At 41.1% G+C, this 16,780-nt stretch overlaps 1 protein-coding gene across 1 annotated transcript in view; it reads right to left on the bottom strand.

The window, feature by feature from the left end:
- Positions 1-16,000, bottom strand: part of UPP2 (uridine phosphorylase 2) — a 38,980-nt gene extending 22,980 nt beyond the window's left edge. The window contains 2 exon segments of the mRNA XM_087861161.1: positions 12,354-12,450; positions 15,924-16,000. Coding sequence (XP_087717287.1) covers positions 12,354-12,450; positions 15,924-16,000 — 174 coding nt within the window.
- Between the last annotated feature and the right edge of the window lie 780 nt (positions 16,001-16,780).

The raw sequence follows: 16,780 nt of genomic DNA, 5'->3' as shown, positions 1-16,780 counted from the left end.
ACCAAAATATGTTATGGACTTTGAGTAATGACTGCCAGAATGAACTCACTTTCAAATTTATCCAATGTCCTAAAGGACTTAATTTTGCCATGTTTTCCATAGTGCATTAATCTGGTCCTATTTCTAGTCAGTTTGATAAAGACTGATTAGCTGTTCACCACAGCTATTTCCCTTCTTTCCAGGTACATGACTCAATTCAACTTTCCAGCCCCCTTTCCAGCTGGATGAAGCCATATGCCTGAATTTCAGCAACTAGCATATGAACACATTTGATGGGTGCCACTTCCAGTACTAGCCTATAGAAATCTCCCATGGGTGCTACAATAGAATGTCTTCTTCTGTCTGCTGGATGGGTGTTGACACCCACAGAAACTTCATAAACCACTCCTTGAAGGTGATAGAACAAGATGGAAAGAGCCTGAGACCCTGAATCACCGGTTGGAGGAAAGCCACTTTATACTCAATGTGAGTAAGAAATAAACTTACATTGTGTTAGGCAACTAATATTTTTCAGCAGAAGCTAGCAAACCCTTTTAAATCTAGTAAACAAGGAAATGAAGGAAATAAGAATGATCATCAGAATCTTTAAGATTTAAATTTTACACACCCAGAGTTCTCCTTTCCTTTGTAGATAATACTATTAATAATGATTACCATCTCTATGAAGACAAGGCTGAATTTTCAGGCACTGATGGATTTTATCCTCTCTTCTTAGCTAGAACTGCTGCCCTGGGATTTGAGGGAGTCAAGAGATGGAACCTAGCATGCTCTCATTCAAAGATAAAAATGTGGCTGGAAGAAGGCAAGTTTCCGAGAAAAACTTCTGTATGTGTAAAACAGACTTTGCCAGCTGCCTCTAAAGAATCCTGCTATAGGTTAAACAGCCAGTTCTGATCATGTGGCACTACATTACCTGCTCCCCAGTCCACACACACACACACACACACACACACACATTTTTACCTTCTATCCATCAAAATGGCCCAATCAGTAAGAGTTGTTCTCTGGTGGAACCACATAGGTTCTAAACCAGAGCATGTTTTTATTTTTGTTTTTGTTTTATCCAAAAGAGAATCTACAGAAGAGGTCCATAAGCAAGTAGGTGTGAGTTTATAAGGTTGCACAGTGGTTACGACAGACAGAGTATGGGAATGAGTGCGAATGAAGATCTATTTGGGTAGAAAGGTTAAGGCCTGATTCCTGGGATTGTAACAAAGATGAGACAACTGTGTGTGTGTGAGAGAGAGAGAGAGAGAGAGCAAGAGAGCGGTGTGAGTGTTGTAATCTTCATGTCTAAGACAAAGCTTTCTATCCCAATGATTTCCCAGAAATTAACCTTTAGAATACCAAATTTTTCTTTCAAATAAAGACAGCGCCATCACGTTTTTTATCAGAGAAACTTGAGGTTTAATCCCACCTTTTTCCTTACTAGTTGTGTTATGCCTATTACAGGTGCCCTTGGAGAGATGGCAAGCAATTTAGCACCTACTATTAATGACCATAAAAAAATTTTTTTTCTTCCTCCCTCCCTGGCTCCCTTCCTTCTTCTTCCTTCATCTTCTTTTCTTCACCTTCTTTTTCTTCCTCTAGCTAACCTCTTCCTCTTCATCCTCCCTTTCTTCAATACCCCCTCCCATTTAATGGACTATTCTCAGTTACTGTGACTCAAAGAATGTACCTGGTGTCGTGGGCAAGAAGCCTGGAAATGGGACTTGGGGGCACTGGGTCCAAGTCCTAGCTTTGCCCCTATATGGTGTGACTTATTTACCTCCTTTAACCTTTCAGAACAATTGCCTTGTTTTATGGAGGAAATTAATATCTGCTAAATCCACCTACAAGACCTAATATGAACACTTAGCAAGGTAGTGAATGTAAGAGCTTTGACTTTTGTTCCTTTCACTGCTAAAGAAGTGAACACAAGTCAGATGAACACTGCACACTTCTCACAGATCGTTCTCACGCAATTCTCACTTGTGTGAGCCCAGCATAACCTATAGACTTGTTGAAACCTGAGGCTGTGCTACACTTGAAACTAATGGACACTGCGTGTCAACTCTACTTCAATCAACAAAGAATTAAAATAATAACAATAAGAGAAAAGGAAAAAAAGAAAACTGTGCAACTTGCGGGACTATGAATAAGGGCAGAGCTTTTGGAAAACAAAAGTTCTTTAAAAAATGTATTCCCTTGACCATTTCTGTGAATCATCCTAAGTAATGTGAAAAATCTTTAGGTACAAAAATATCCATTTGAGTGCTGTTTATAATAGAAAATACTTCAACATAAAAGTCCACAATAGGCTAGAGAATAGATGGCACAGCCACTTGACATCCATACGCACCTTATTGCAAAGAAAATGTCATAGAATGGGGAAATGTTAATGACAAAAAGTTAAGTGAAAAATGCAGAATACAAAGCTATATAATTCCAACTATTTTAAAATTTATTTATTAAAAAGGATTGGAAGAAAAGAAATTGTTGGTGTCTGTGTTTCGGTAGGACTTTTTTTAATGTGTATTTTGTTCTTTTTTGTATTTTCTCAATTTTAAATAATGAACAAGAGTTGATTTTATAATTTAAAAATATACATATATGACAAAGTGAATACAGAAGTACAATTTTCCTAACAGTATTCCATAAACAATTTTTTCATAATATTTCTTATGAAATAATACAAATCTTAATAATATGAAATATTGGATAATGGTTACTGTCAAGAAGTGGAATAAGATAGTATTGTTAGTTTTGTTGAGTTGTTTTCTGATTTAATAAAATGAGAATTAGTGAGGCGCAGGTCTGAATGTAGATATTAAACAGTGAACTGAATCATAATGAATGCTGAACACCCAGCAGTATTGTCAATAAAATTATATTTATCTCTAGGGACCAGAGCAGCCAAATAATCATGTTTGTACTCAATTTAGTTTGGGACACTTTATGTCTTGTTGGGGTGGAAACAATTGCTCATGATGTGTACATTCTAAATGGTTTCAGAGTATGAACATAGCTTGGGTTCCTATTGGGATTGCTGACATTTCTCCAGGTGAAAGTATAAACTTTATGTTAGGAAAATAATAAACAGCAGCAGAGGAAACTCAATTGTTTTTCCTAAAGTTAGAAATAGTTTTACCTCTACATCCTCAAGTATTGCTGGTAGGTTGTATGTTAATCTTATATCCATTCTATTAAGTAAACAATACTCGTAATCCAATTTCAAATGAGGCCGAAGCTTACAGAAGTTGAGAAACTCGTGCAAGATTATACAACCAGTGGATTATAGAAGAGTCATTTCTCCAGTTCTGTCTGGCCCTAGTGGTCATTTTCTTTCTTTGCATGGGGACTGTGTAATATAAGCTACTGGGCTCTGGAGTCAGACTGCCTGGGTTCTGGGATAAGTTACTTTATCTTGGTTCTTTAGTTTCCTCATCTGTAAAATAGGTAGAGTGAAAATAGTAACTGCTTTGCAAGATGCCCTAAGGCCTTAGATAATGTTTGTGACATACCTGATGTATAGGAAACAGAGACTAACGAGCTCTCATTATTACACCTCCCAACATGCAGAATTTGACAGATACCAGCTTCAAAGAGACTGACATGAAAAAGTAGGGTGTGGCAAAGTGTGTTCATTAAACCCTAACTCTTTTTCCTCTTGGGGGCATTGCTTGACCATATTCCCAACTTCCTTGACGTAAGTTGAGGCCATCTGACTGAGTTCTGGCCAATGGAATGTGGGGGGAAATGACACACCTACTTCTAGGCCTGGCTCCTAAAAACCAGTATCTCACTCAATCCCTTGCCTTCTGGTCAAATGCAGGAGATGGAAGGCCCTGGATCTCAAATGGCTGCAGAGTAGACACCTCCCTTTACTTCATCACTGCTTTAGATTGAGAAAGAAGCCACTGATTTTTTAATTTTATTTTATTTACTTGAGAGAGAGAGAGCCAGTGAACAGCGGGAGGAGCAGAGGGAGAGAGAATCTCAAGCAGACTCCGTGTTGAGTACAGAGCCCAACATGGGGCTCTATCCCATGACCCAGAAATCACAACCTGAGCCAAAAATCAAGAGTCAGATGCCTAACCAGCTGAGCCACCCAGGCGCCCCTGAAGCCACTGACATTTTAAACAGCATTAGCCTACCTGACCAATAAGAGGTTTTTAGTTTTGTCAACATACTTAGAAATGAATTTTGTCCCATTAGAAGATTTCAGTGAGAAATAAATGAAATGGATAATGGGGTAAAGCACAGAGCTGAATAGGAACCTGAGAGTTTGGATTTGGTTGTAACAGGGGCAAAGAAAGAATGAATGGGTATATAGTTCTGGATAACAAGATTTAGAGCTTATCAAGAAAAGGAATGCTCAAGAAAAACATGAAGAAGACATGAGGCTAAAGAGCTTGGGGAAGGGGGAATAAGATGTTCAAAAACCACTACTGGCCTCTGACCTTCCCGCGAGCTGGCTGCAGCTTCCTCCTGGCTGGCCTCCAGGCAGACGGCTTATCATCTTGCCACTCAGGAAAGAGAGAATGTTGGAAGAAGACATGAAACTCCTTGGTCAGAGACAAAGGATTCCATCATTCATGGCACAAATTCTGTTAAGACCCTACTCCTAAATCGAAGTGGAAACTTGAAGTCTGAAAGCATCGTGGGTAATAGAGGAAAGCTTCCAGTAACTTGCTAAGGATTATTTCCCAAATAAAGTATCTGTACTCAAGTCCTTTCTCAAGCTTTTCTACAATTGAACCCAAAATACACCAGAGTCCAGAGAGGAGGAGTTAAGATGGTGGAGGAGTGGGGGACCCCTTTTTCAGCCGGTCCCCTGAGTCGAGCTGGATAGGTACCAGACCAGCCTGAACATCCACGGAATCAGCCTGAGACGCAGGAAGCTACATCTGGATCTCTACAAATGAACATCTCCAGCGCTGAGTATTGAGGTACGAAGCGGGGAGCCGTGAAACCCTGCACAGATATCAGAAGATAAACGGAAGGGGGAGGGAGCCGCCATGTTTGGGTGCTGGGAAGCGATAGCCACCTGCACGGGGGAGCAGGTGGACTCGTGGACTGGCACCCGTGAGAGAGCAGACTGAGACCGTGAGCCGGGAGCACATGCCACCAGACTGAAATGGAGCTCCGGTGTGCTCACTGGAACCAGACTGAGACCGGGAGCTCCGGAGCACGCGGGGTGGCTGGCGGTGCTACAAACTCAATGGACAGAGACGCGCCGGCCCTGGAAGTGAGGACTGGGATGCCGGGTGTGGGGCGCACATCCGGGACACTGCAGGGTTGAGCAGCACCAACAGAAACAGAGTTAAAGTGGCCAGAACATCAGTGGAGAACGGGCCGCGATCCCTCTGTTCTGAGACAGAGGCTAAGATTCGGCCACTGCTGCTCTGACTCTCAGAAGAGGCACAGCAAACCACCAGGGAAAGCCTCCAGAGAACAAAAGCCTGGAAATATGGGCTCACAGGGTGCCCATCCCCATCCCCCTTCGCAGGGGACAAGGAGACTCTACCCAAACAGGGTTGCCTGAGTATCGGTGCGGCAGGCCCCTCCCCCAGAAGGCAGGCTGAAAAATCAAGAAGCCCACATCCCTAAGATCCCTATAAAACAAGGGCGCATAGCCTGGGTCCTGGTCAATAATTTGGGCTCTGAACAACCCACAACCTCTCCTCATCAGAATGACGAGAAGGAGAAATCCCCCCCAGCAAAGAAAAGACAATGAGTCTGTGGCCTCTGCCACAGAACTAATGGATATGGATATAACCAAATTATCAGAAATGGAATTCAGAGTGACAATGGTCAAGATGATGTGTAGACTTGAAAAAAGTATTAACGAAAATGTTAATGAGAATATAGAATCTCTAAGGGTGGAAATGAGAGCGAATCTGGCAGAAATTAAAAATTCTATGAGCCAAATGCAGTCAAAACTAGAGGCTCTGACGGCCACGATGAATGAGGCAGAAGAACGTATCAGCGAATTGGAGGATGGGCTGGTAGAAGAGAAAGCTAAAATAGAAACTGGGCTCAAAAAATCCAATCTCAAGAATGTAGGTTACGGGAGATTACTGACTCAATGAAACGTTCCAGTGTCAGAATCATCGGCATCCCCGAGGGGGTGGAGTAAAACAGAGGTCTAGAAGAGATATTTGAACAAATTGTAGCTGAAAACTTCCCTAATCTAGCAAAAGAAACAAGCATTCGTGTCCAAGAGGCAGAGAGGACCCCTCCCAAGCTCAACCACAACAAACCTACGCCACGTCACATCATAGTGCAATTCACAAATATTAGATCCAAGGATACAGTATTGAAAGCGGCCAGGGCAAAGAAATGTCTCACGTACCAAGGCAAAGATATCAGAATTACATCAGACCTGTCTACACAGACCTGGAATGAGAGAAAGGGTTGGGGGGGAGCATTTTTAAAGCTCTTTCAGAGAAAAACATTCAGGCAAGGATCCTTTATCCAGAAAGGCTGTCATTCAGAATTGATGGAGAAATAAAGACCTTCCAGAATCGCCAGTCATTGACCAATTTCATAACCACGAAACCAGCCCTACAGGAGATATTAAGGGGGGTTCTATAAAAGTAAAAAAGCCCCAAGAGTGATACAGAACAGAAAGTCACAATCTAGGAAAACAAAGACTTTACTGGCAACATGGCATCATTAAAATCATATCTCTCAATAATCAGTCTCAATGTAAATGGCCTAAATGCTCCCATAAATGGCACAGGGTTGCAGATTGGATAAAAAGACACGACCCATCCATTTGCTGTCTACAAGAGACTCATTTTGAACCTAAAGATACATTCAGACTGAAAGTAAAGGGGTGGAATACCATCTTTCACGCCAATGGACATCAAAAGAAAGCTGGGGTAGCAATTCTCATATCAGACAGATTGGATTTTAAACTAAAGACTATAGTTAGAGACACAGAAGGGCACTATATTATTCTTAAAGGATGTATCCAACAAGTGGATATGACAATTATAAATATATATGCCCCCAACAGGGGAGCAGCAAGATACACAAGGCAACTCTTACCAGAATAAAGAGACATATAGATAAAAATACGTTAATAGTAGGGGACCTCAACACTCCACTATCAGAAATAGACAGAGCACCCATGCAGAAAATCGACAAAGAAACAAGGGCTTTGAATGCCATACTCAACGAGTTGGACCTCATAGATATATATAGAACACTACACCCCAGAACCAAAGAATACTCATTCTATTCTAATGCCCATGGAACATTCTCAAGAATAGACCATGTTCTGGGTCACAAAACAGGTCTCAACCGATACCAAAAGATTGAAATTATTCCTGCATATTCTTAGACCACAATGCTTTGTAATTGGAACTCAACCAAATGGAAAAATTTGGAAGAAACTCAAACACTTGGAGACTAAGAACCATCCTGCTCAGGAATGATTCAATAAACCAGGAAATCAAAAATCAATTTAAACAATTTATGGAGACCAACGAGAATGAAAACACAACGGTCCAAAACCTATGGGATACTGCAAAGGCAGTCCTAAGGGGGAAATACATAGCCATCCAAGCCTCACTCAAAAGAACAGAAAAATCTAAAATGCAGTTTTTATATTCTCACCTCAAGAAGCTGGAACAGCAACAGAGGGACAGGCCTAATCCATGCACGAGGAAGCAGTTGACCAAGATTAGAGCAGAAATCAATGAATTAGAAACCAAGAGTACAGTAGAGCAGATCAACCTAACTAGAAGCTGGTTCTTTGAGAGAATTAGTAAAATTGGCAGACCACTGGCAAGACTTATCCAAAAGAATAGAGAAAGGACCCAAATTAATAAAATTATGAATGAAAAAGGAGAGGTCACAACCAACACCAATGAAACTGGAAGGATTATTAGGAACTTTTATCAACAGCTTTATGCCAATAAATTAAGCAATCTGGAAGAGATGGAGGACTTCCTGGAAACCTATAAACTACCAAGACTGAAACAGGAAGAAATTGATTTTTTAAACAGGCCAATTAATTATGAAGAGATTGAAACAGTGATAAACAACCTTCCAAAACACAAAACCCCAGGCCCGGATGGTTTTCCTGGGGAATTCTACCAAACATTCAAAGAAGAAATAATACCTATTCTCCTAAAGCTATTTCAAAAAATAGAAACAGAAGGAAAGCTACCTAACTCATTCTCTGAGACCAATATTACCTTGATCCCCAAACCAGGCAAAGACCCCATCAAAAAGGAGAATTACAGACCGATTTTTCTAATGAATATGGACGCCAAAATCCTCAACAAGATCCTGGCTAATAGAATCCAACAGTACATTAAAAGGATTATCCATCATGACCAAGTGGGATTCATCCCTGCGATGCAAGGGTGGTTCAACATTCGCAAACCTATCAGTGTCTTAGATTTTATCCAGAAGGAAAAATTCAAAAATCATATGACTCTCTCAATAGATGCAGAAAAAGCATTTGACAAAATACAGCATCCTTTCCTGATTAAAACCCTTCAGAGTGTAGGGATAGAGGGTACATTCCTCAATCTCATAAAAACCATCTATGAAAAGCCTACAGCAAATATCATTCTCAATGGGGAAAAGCTGGAAGCCTTTCCCTTAAGATCAGGAACACGACAAGGATGCCCACTCTCGCCACTATTATTCAACATAGTACTAGAAGTCCTTGCAACAGCAATCGGACAACAAAACGGGATAAAAGGTATCCAAATCGGCAAAGAAGAAGTCAAACTGTCTCTTCACAGATGACATGATACTCTATATGGAAAACCCAAAAGAATCCACTCCCAAACTATTAGAAGTTATAGAGCAATTCAGTAATGTGGCGGGATACAAAATCAATGCTCAGAAATCAGTTGCATTTCTATACACAAATAATGAGACTGAAGAAAGAGAAATTAGGGAATTCATCCCATCTACAATAGCACCAAAAACCATACGTTACCTTGGAATTAACTTAACCAGAGACGTAAAGGAACTATATTCTAGAAACTATAAATCACTCTTGAAAGACATTGAAGAAGACACAAAAAGATGGAAAAATATTCCATGCTCATAGATCGGAAGAATTAACATAGTTAAAATGTCCATGCTACTCAGAGCAATCTACACTTTCAATGCCATCCCGATCAAAATACCGATGACATTTTTCAAAGAATTGGAACAAATAGTCCTCAAATTTGTATGGAACCAGAAAAGGCCAAGGAACTGTTGAAAAGGAAAAGGAAAAACAAAGCTGGGGACATCACAATGTCGGATTTCGAGCTGTACTACAAAGCTGTGATCACAAAGACAGCATGGTACTGGCACAAAAACAGACACACAGACCAATGGAACAGAATAGAGAACCCAGAAATGGACCCTTGGCTCTTTGGGCAACTAATCTTTGATAAAGCAGGAAAAAACATCCGGTGGAAAAAAGACAGTCTCTTCAATAAATGGTGCTGGGAAAAGTGAACAGCTACATGCAAAAGAATGAAACTTGACCACTCTCTCACACCATACACAAAGATAAACTCCAAATGGATGAAAGACCTCGATGTGAGACAGGAATCCATCAAAATCCTAGAGGAGAACATAGGCAGCAACCTCTACGACATCGGCCAAAGCAACCTTTTTCAAGACACATCTCCAAAGGCAAGAGAAACAAAAGATAAAATGAACTTATGGGCCTTCATCAAGATAAAAAGCTTCTGCACAGCCAAGGAAACAGTCGGAAAAAACTAAGAGGCAGCCCACGGAATGGGAGAATATATTTGCAATGATACTACAGATTAAAGACTGGTATCCAAGATCTATAAAAAACTTCTCGAACTCAAAACGTGAGAAACAAATAAATCATAAAATGGGCAGAAGATATGAACAGATACTTTTCCAATGATGACATACAAATGGCTAACAGACACATGAAAACATGTTCAAAATCATTAGCCATCAGGGAAATTCAAATCAAAACCACACTAAGATACTACCTTAAGCCAGTTAGAATGGCAAAAATTGACAAGGCAAGAAACAACAATTGCTGGAGAGGATGTGGAGAAAGGGGATCCCTCCTACATTGTTGGTGGGAATGCAGGTTGGTACAGCCACTCTGGAAAACAGTGTGGAGGTCCCTTAAAAAGTTAAAAATTGAGCTACCCTATGACCCAGCCATTGCACTACTGGGTATTTACCCCAAAGATACAGACGTAGTGAAGAGAAGGGCCACCCCAATGTTCATGGCAGCATTGTCCACAATAGCTAAATCGTGGAAGGAACTGAGATGCCCTTCAACAGATGACTGGATTAAGAAGTTGTGGTCCATACATACAATGGAATATTACTCAGCTATCAAAAAGAATGATTTCTCAACATTTGCTGCAGCACGGACGGCACTGGAGGAGATAATGCTAAGTGAAATAAGTCAAGCAGAGAAAGACAATTATCATATGGTTTCTCTCATCTATGGAACATAAGAACTAGGAAGATCGGTCGGAGAAGAAAGGGATAAAGAAAGGGGGGGTAATCAGAAGGGGGAATGAAGCATGAGAGACTATGGACTCTGAGAAACAAACTGAGGGCTTCAGAGGGGAGGCGGGTGGGGGAATGGGATGGGCTGGTGATGGGTAGTAAGGAGGGCACATATTGCATGGTGCACTGGGTGTTATACGCAACTAATGAATCATCGAACTTTACATCAAAAACCAGAGATGTACTGTATGGTGACTAACATAATGTAATAAAAAAACATTAAAAAAATAGAAGATTTAAGTGAGAAATAAATGAAATGGATAATGGGGTAAAGCACAGAGCTGAGTAGGAACCTGAGAGTTTCGAATTGCTTGTAACAGGGGCAAAGAAAGAATGAATGGGTATATAGTTCTGGATAACAGGATTTAGAGCTTATCAAGAAAAGCAATGCTCAAGAAAAACATGAAGAAGACATAAGGCTAAAGAGCTTGGGGAAGGGGGAATAAGATGTTCAAAAACCTCATTTTAGCAAACATGTGGCAGCATAATACAAAATTACTGTAATAAGCTAAGTGAAACTGAAAAGCAGAAGGTCAGAGAAGAAGGAAGACTTTTTAATGTAGAAACTACTTGTCCAGCAGCGTTCCTCCACCAGATCCCCAGGAGAGAATGGGGAAAAATTGCTAAGGAGCCAAAAGAAGACAGGCTCGCCAGGAAGAAAGGACTACACGCAGAGGCTTTGTAGCCATTCACAGTGCCAGCCCATCACTCCATCACCCAGCATGATTCAGTGGTTATCTGTTCACTTCCACTCATCCTGGGTGTGACATCCCAGCACACCCTGGCCACACCATCCATCCTAGCCATGCCAGTCCTCTAATCCCGCCTGCCATTACATGAGTACTGCATCCTGAACTGGCAGCCTGATGCTGCCATGGCAATTCTTCCATACACCCTGCTGCGGGGGCATTTCTCATTCCTGTCTCTCCATCTCAGCGCACTTCTTTGCCTCCTTGGCTTTCCATAGGGTTCTGTGTATGTCTGTGTCTGCATGTGCGTGTGCATGTCACCTATGAGTCCCGTAGCCTCTTTCAGCTCTGTAGACCAGTGCTTCTCAAAGTTTAGCTGACATAAAAATCACTGGACTCTTCATGGGCTCCTCTTCCAGAAGTTCCGATTCAACAGGTTGGGGGTGTATGTGTCAGAATTTGCATTTCTGATAAGCTCCTTGTTGGTGCTGATTTTGCTGGTCCAAGCAGCATGCTTTGAGGAGCACTGCCATCGAGGACTCACTCCACCACCTGTGTTGAATCTATCTCCTTTCCTCCCCGGCAGCCACTGTCCCAGCCCAGGCCTCCTGCACAGCAGTGCCGGCTGGGCCACGAACCCTTCCTCTCTTGCAGTAAAACAATGCTAGCCACGTATGCAAGACAGTGAGCCGACTGCTACTATAGGAATGACCTTAATTCAATCTAATCCATATTTATGAAGCCCATCATCCGCAGCCTTTGGTTATTTCGGTAATAATTATGTAGTACTTTAATCATTAGCGATAACAAGTTTTCTTCCCCACACCGCAGTGGGTCAAGTCATCTTTGCCAAGAACCATCTGGGACTTCTTTGCTCTGCATTCCTCCCATTTCCCTCCACATACCTCAAAAAATCTTAACAAAAACCTGGTGTCTTTATGTATCTCCAATGATCCTCAACCTAATTACCAGAGAGCTTTTCAAAAAATGCTGGTTCTCAGGCCCCAATTAATTTAGACTCTGAAAGTACTTTTTTAAATCTTCCCAGATGGTCTGATGTGCAGCGAAAGTTAGGAACCCCTGCTTTAGGCCTTTGTTCCTGTAGCGTCCTTCCCCTTCCCTTCCATTTTGCATGTACTGGAACCCTACTTGTTCTTCAACTTCATATTCAGCTATCACCTCCTCCATGAAGGCTTTTCCAAGAATCTTTCCTCCCTGGTCAATATGGATTCCCCGCACTGCACTCCTAGAGCATTGATTTAGCATTTTACATGTTAATTTTCTGTTTCCCCAGAAAGATTGTGAATTCCCTCATGCAAGCTGTCTCATATATCTTTTTTTAATCCCTAAGGCTTAACAAATTCTATTTGTTGAATTAAATTTAACTGTTCAGGAAGTGGAACAGAAGTACTATTAACTTCCTCCTCAAAAACATTTAGGGTAACAGATTCTTAATTAGTTAGTGGATCATAGCTGGTTTCAAAAATAAAGCATTCCATGATGTTAGTGCGCTCTCCTGCTTCAGAACAAGCCTCAAAACCTCAAGGCAAAAGGACACCTCCTTTCTTCTCTTGGTGAAGGGCAAGAGGACATTTACCCATAGTCCCTTGTTAGACGAAGTGTGGTCAATGAAACAGCAGCAGCATCCGCATTGCCTGGGAAGCTTGTCAGAAACATAAAATCTCAGTCCCCACCCTACTGAATCAAAAGCTGATTTTAACTAACTCTAATGCCATTCCCATGCACGTTAAAGTTTGAGAAACACTGCCATCCACTTTCTCCTTCCAACTTCTTTTACACTTTGTTTTATTCTGCAAAACTGCTTTCACTATCGGGAGATTTTCCTTTGGAAAATCTGGAGATTTCCCAATGGAATCTATAAATCATTATTCTATGAAAGAGTGTCATTCATCTTCTCCAGTGATTCTAAACTCCATCAACATTTCAGAGTCACCTGGGGTGCTTTAAAAGGTATTGATACCTTGGCCCTCACCCTTAGAAAATCTGATTCAGTTGGTCAAGGAGATATGGACCTTGGTATTTTTAAAATCACTGATCTACTCCACGTTTCCTCTTTCAAGAAGAAATTCTCAAACCAGCACAACCACTAATTTTATTCTTTAGTCTTCCCTGATATCTGCCCCAATGTCTGATAATTCCTTCGTCAGGAAATTTGAGGGAATGTCCATAGAAGATGTATATCCCAATGAGCTTATCAAGAAGCACTTCTAAGATGATCACTTTATCAACGACCACAGGAAAGACTAGTTTGGGCATCACACCAAATTCAACCCAGTATGAATCCGGCAATTGCAATACTTTGATCTTTCTAAAATATATTTTTACTGAATAGAATATCTTTCACTGTTTCCTCCTCAATCTTGTTTTGTATTTTCTTTTCTTTTCCTAAATCATGGATCAAAGGTGGGATTAAGAATAGTCTTTCAGCAAACCAGGAGAAGTTACACAGAATGGTCAGTATTACATGTTGGTAACCAAAGGAAAGGGCTTGTTGAGAAGTCTTTCATTTTACCCTTTCCTTCATCTTCATCATTTTTCCTTTCCCTCTCCTTGGCTTCCCTGAAGCAATGAACACATAAGAGGCTATCTCTGTTTGGGATGGGTAAGTGGAGCATTTGCTGAAATGCTGACATGATTAAGGCTCTAAGCAATGGGTTTCACACAACTCTCAGCAAATCAGAGGGAACTCACAAGAATTCCTTAAGCCTCATGAAGATTAATGCTCTATTATGTTCTGTGAACCTGGGGCAAGAATTGGAGCTAAATTTGCAGACAGCTTTGGCAGATTTATGTCTACCCCTGAGATGAATAACATACATGGTATTTTAGAAGTGAATTCTATGTAAAGTCCATCACAAAGCACATGAAATCACTTCATAATAGGCTGCAACACAGTTAAATCTCCCTTAGGCACTGGGAGGCTCCTTTAATTATTTCTTAGCTACAGCCCATGGTCCTGAAATTAAAGGTTGAATCCCAGGCTGAACTTTCAGTTTGTTCACTCACGCAGGTTGGTTAACGTTTTGCATGGTTTTTTGTGACTTTTTTTTTTGGCCCCATTTTCTTTTCTTTTTTTTATTAATCGAAATATAATTGATACATTCCTCCACTTTCTGAGATGAACCAAATGCCACCAAGAACCAAGAAATGAAAATGCCATTGGGAAGAAAATGTGCATTGTTTTAATTTTGTTATGTATTATGAGCTGTGTTCAAATTGTATTGTCTCTAAAGTTAAGAAACTTACATAACTGCAGAGGTCCATCTTATGAACATTTAATATAAAACCCAAAGAATATCCATCTCATCAGAACAAATAAAAAATCAAAATCACTCCTCCAACACACGTATTGCTGTCAGATCTTGTGGATTTATTGGGAGCAGGTAAATTTGAAGCCATACTTTTTGCTATATGGATAGTCAGTCTTAAGTTGATGTCAGGAAAGGAAAATATTGTGATTTGCTATGAAATTATAGATCAAATCACAGTAGTTCAGCTCCAAGTTAGAATGACACCTTCCTTTAAAACCTATGTTTTCTTCTAGAATTGCCAGTGGAAATTTCCCCTGAGCATTCTAAAGTCCCTTATCAATTCAAAAATACCCACCTTGACATGGCCTTTTATACTCCAACCCAGGTTTCAGAATAGCACTTCCCCAAGAAGACAGGTTCTCTTTGAAGGTATGGCATCCTGTCTTCTTGACCAGGTTGGTTAGCTTGTTAACTGTTGACCAGTGAGCCTTCCTCTCACATCTGGTCTTGTTCCCAGTGTGGGTCTGGTATAGCACACTGACTGATACATTTTGAGACAACTGTACATGATTCGAGTCCTCCACTGATTCCCATAACAACTTCACTGGGTTATCTCAAAAATGTGTCCCCAAAATGTCCCAATTTCCAAACATTTCATTTTCTTACCCCACCCCTACCTCTCATCAACTTGGTCTCATTCTTTGTGATCAGAAGCGAGGAAAACATCCAAAGTCAGGACCTCGGAACACTTTTCGTCTGTACTTTGCCCATTCAAAATCACACAGAAGTTCTGATAATTAAACAAAATCTGTTTCCCAGGGACTCTTCATTTAGCTCAACCCTAGCTAAAATCCAACTGTCAGAGGCCAATCCAAGTAGAAAAATGAACTATAGTCTAATATTTTTCGAAAACAGAGTGTCTGTTAAGAAATCTATGAATTCCTGGGGCACCTGGGTGTCTCAGTGGGTTAAGCATCTGACTCTTAATTTCAGCTCAGGTCATGATCTCAGGTTGTGAGCTCAAGCTCTGCATCAGACTCCACACTGGGCATGGAGCCTCCTTCAGATTCTCTCCCTCCTTCTCCCTCTTCCCCTCCCCTGCCAGCTTGCATGCTCTCTCTCTCAAAAAAAGAAAGAAAAAGAAATCCATGAATTCACTACTTAGCAAAGCAAATTCACTGCTTATCAGTTTACACTTCTGCGATGGAAAATCTAAAAGACTTCAGAGGAACTTCGTCTTGATCCTTTTTTGGCCTCAGCGCTCACGGCAATCAGCTAAGTCCTATGCTGGTAAGAGCTTCAGGAACATTAGTCTCATCACTTTCAAGCAAATCAGAGCTCAAGGTGTTCATAAGCGCCCAAACAACAGCAAATACAAGGCACTGCATAATGCGAATGGATTTCTCTGTAAGAATGTGCATGACAGTCAATAGTCAAGAGTCCATACCCTTCCTGGGATCTCCATGTTGGAAGATACTCCTCTTCGTGGTGAGAGTCAGTCTGGACAAACTCCTCGAATTCCATGCCGGCCTCCTTTGGTCCATCTTGGCCAGCGAACAAAGCTCACAGAATGAGACAGAAAGAGGGCTAGAGAAGCAACATGCAGCCTAAATCTTGGTGCTGCCACCACCCAATAGATGTTTGTAATTTTGCTCGAAGTATTCAAAACTCCCTGAAGAAACCGATCTCAGTACAGGTGATGACAACTTGGAGGCAAAACAGGCCTGACCACACGTGTTGCGTCTGTGCCTTGGGACAGCTGTAGCTGTTTGCAGCTTACAACCATATGTGTGACTCTTCCCTCGTGACCCACGTGCAACGGCTCCACCTGCAGCTCTTTCCAACCACCACTGGCGGGTCGAAGCCGCAGCATGCCCACTTACAGCACGGAGTCCCGCGCTTTTATTTGGTATTCCATGCTGCATGTCACCATTTATTTTTAGGGTATAATGAGGAGGACCACCGAACTGCAGTCTGGCATTTACCTCTGACTCTGACAGGTGAAACTGTTAGCTAATTAGATAAGTGTTAGATAATTAATGACTCCTGTGAATTCATTAGACTAATTAACAAGTCTGTTTCCAGTGCAAATTCTGTCAGCCAATGGTCTCGATCATGAATAGTGCTGGGGAATGCCAGCAAAGATTGATGGACCCCATATAACAAGTCCCAGGACATTAAAGCAAGTGGTTATCATTTGGGTGAATTGCAGAATAGTTTTGTAGAATCTATGAGAGCGGAGTGCTGATTAATGCCTTCGGGCTCATCTTCAATTATTTCCCCTAGTTTTCAATCTTTTCAGAC

The sequence above is a fragment of the Ursus americanus genome, chromosome 1, assembly GCF_024610735.1.
Source record: "Ursus americanus isolate L20-20 chromosome 1, mUrsAme1.1.p, whole genome shotgun sequence".
In the NCBI taxonomy this organism is placed as follows: Eukaryota; Metazoa; Chordata; class Mammalia; order Carnivora; family Ursidae; genus Ursus; species Ursus americanus.
Note: the sequence above shows the minus strand (reverse complement) of the source record. Positions and strands in the feature narration are given on the sequence as shown.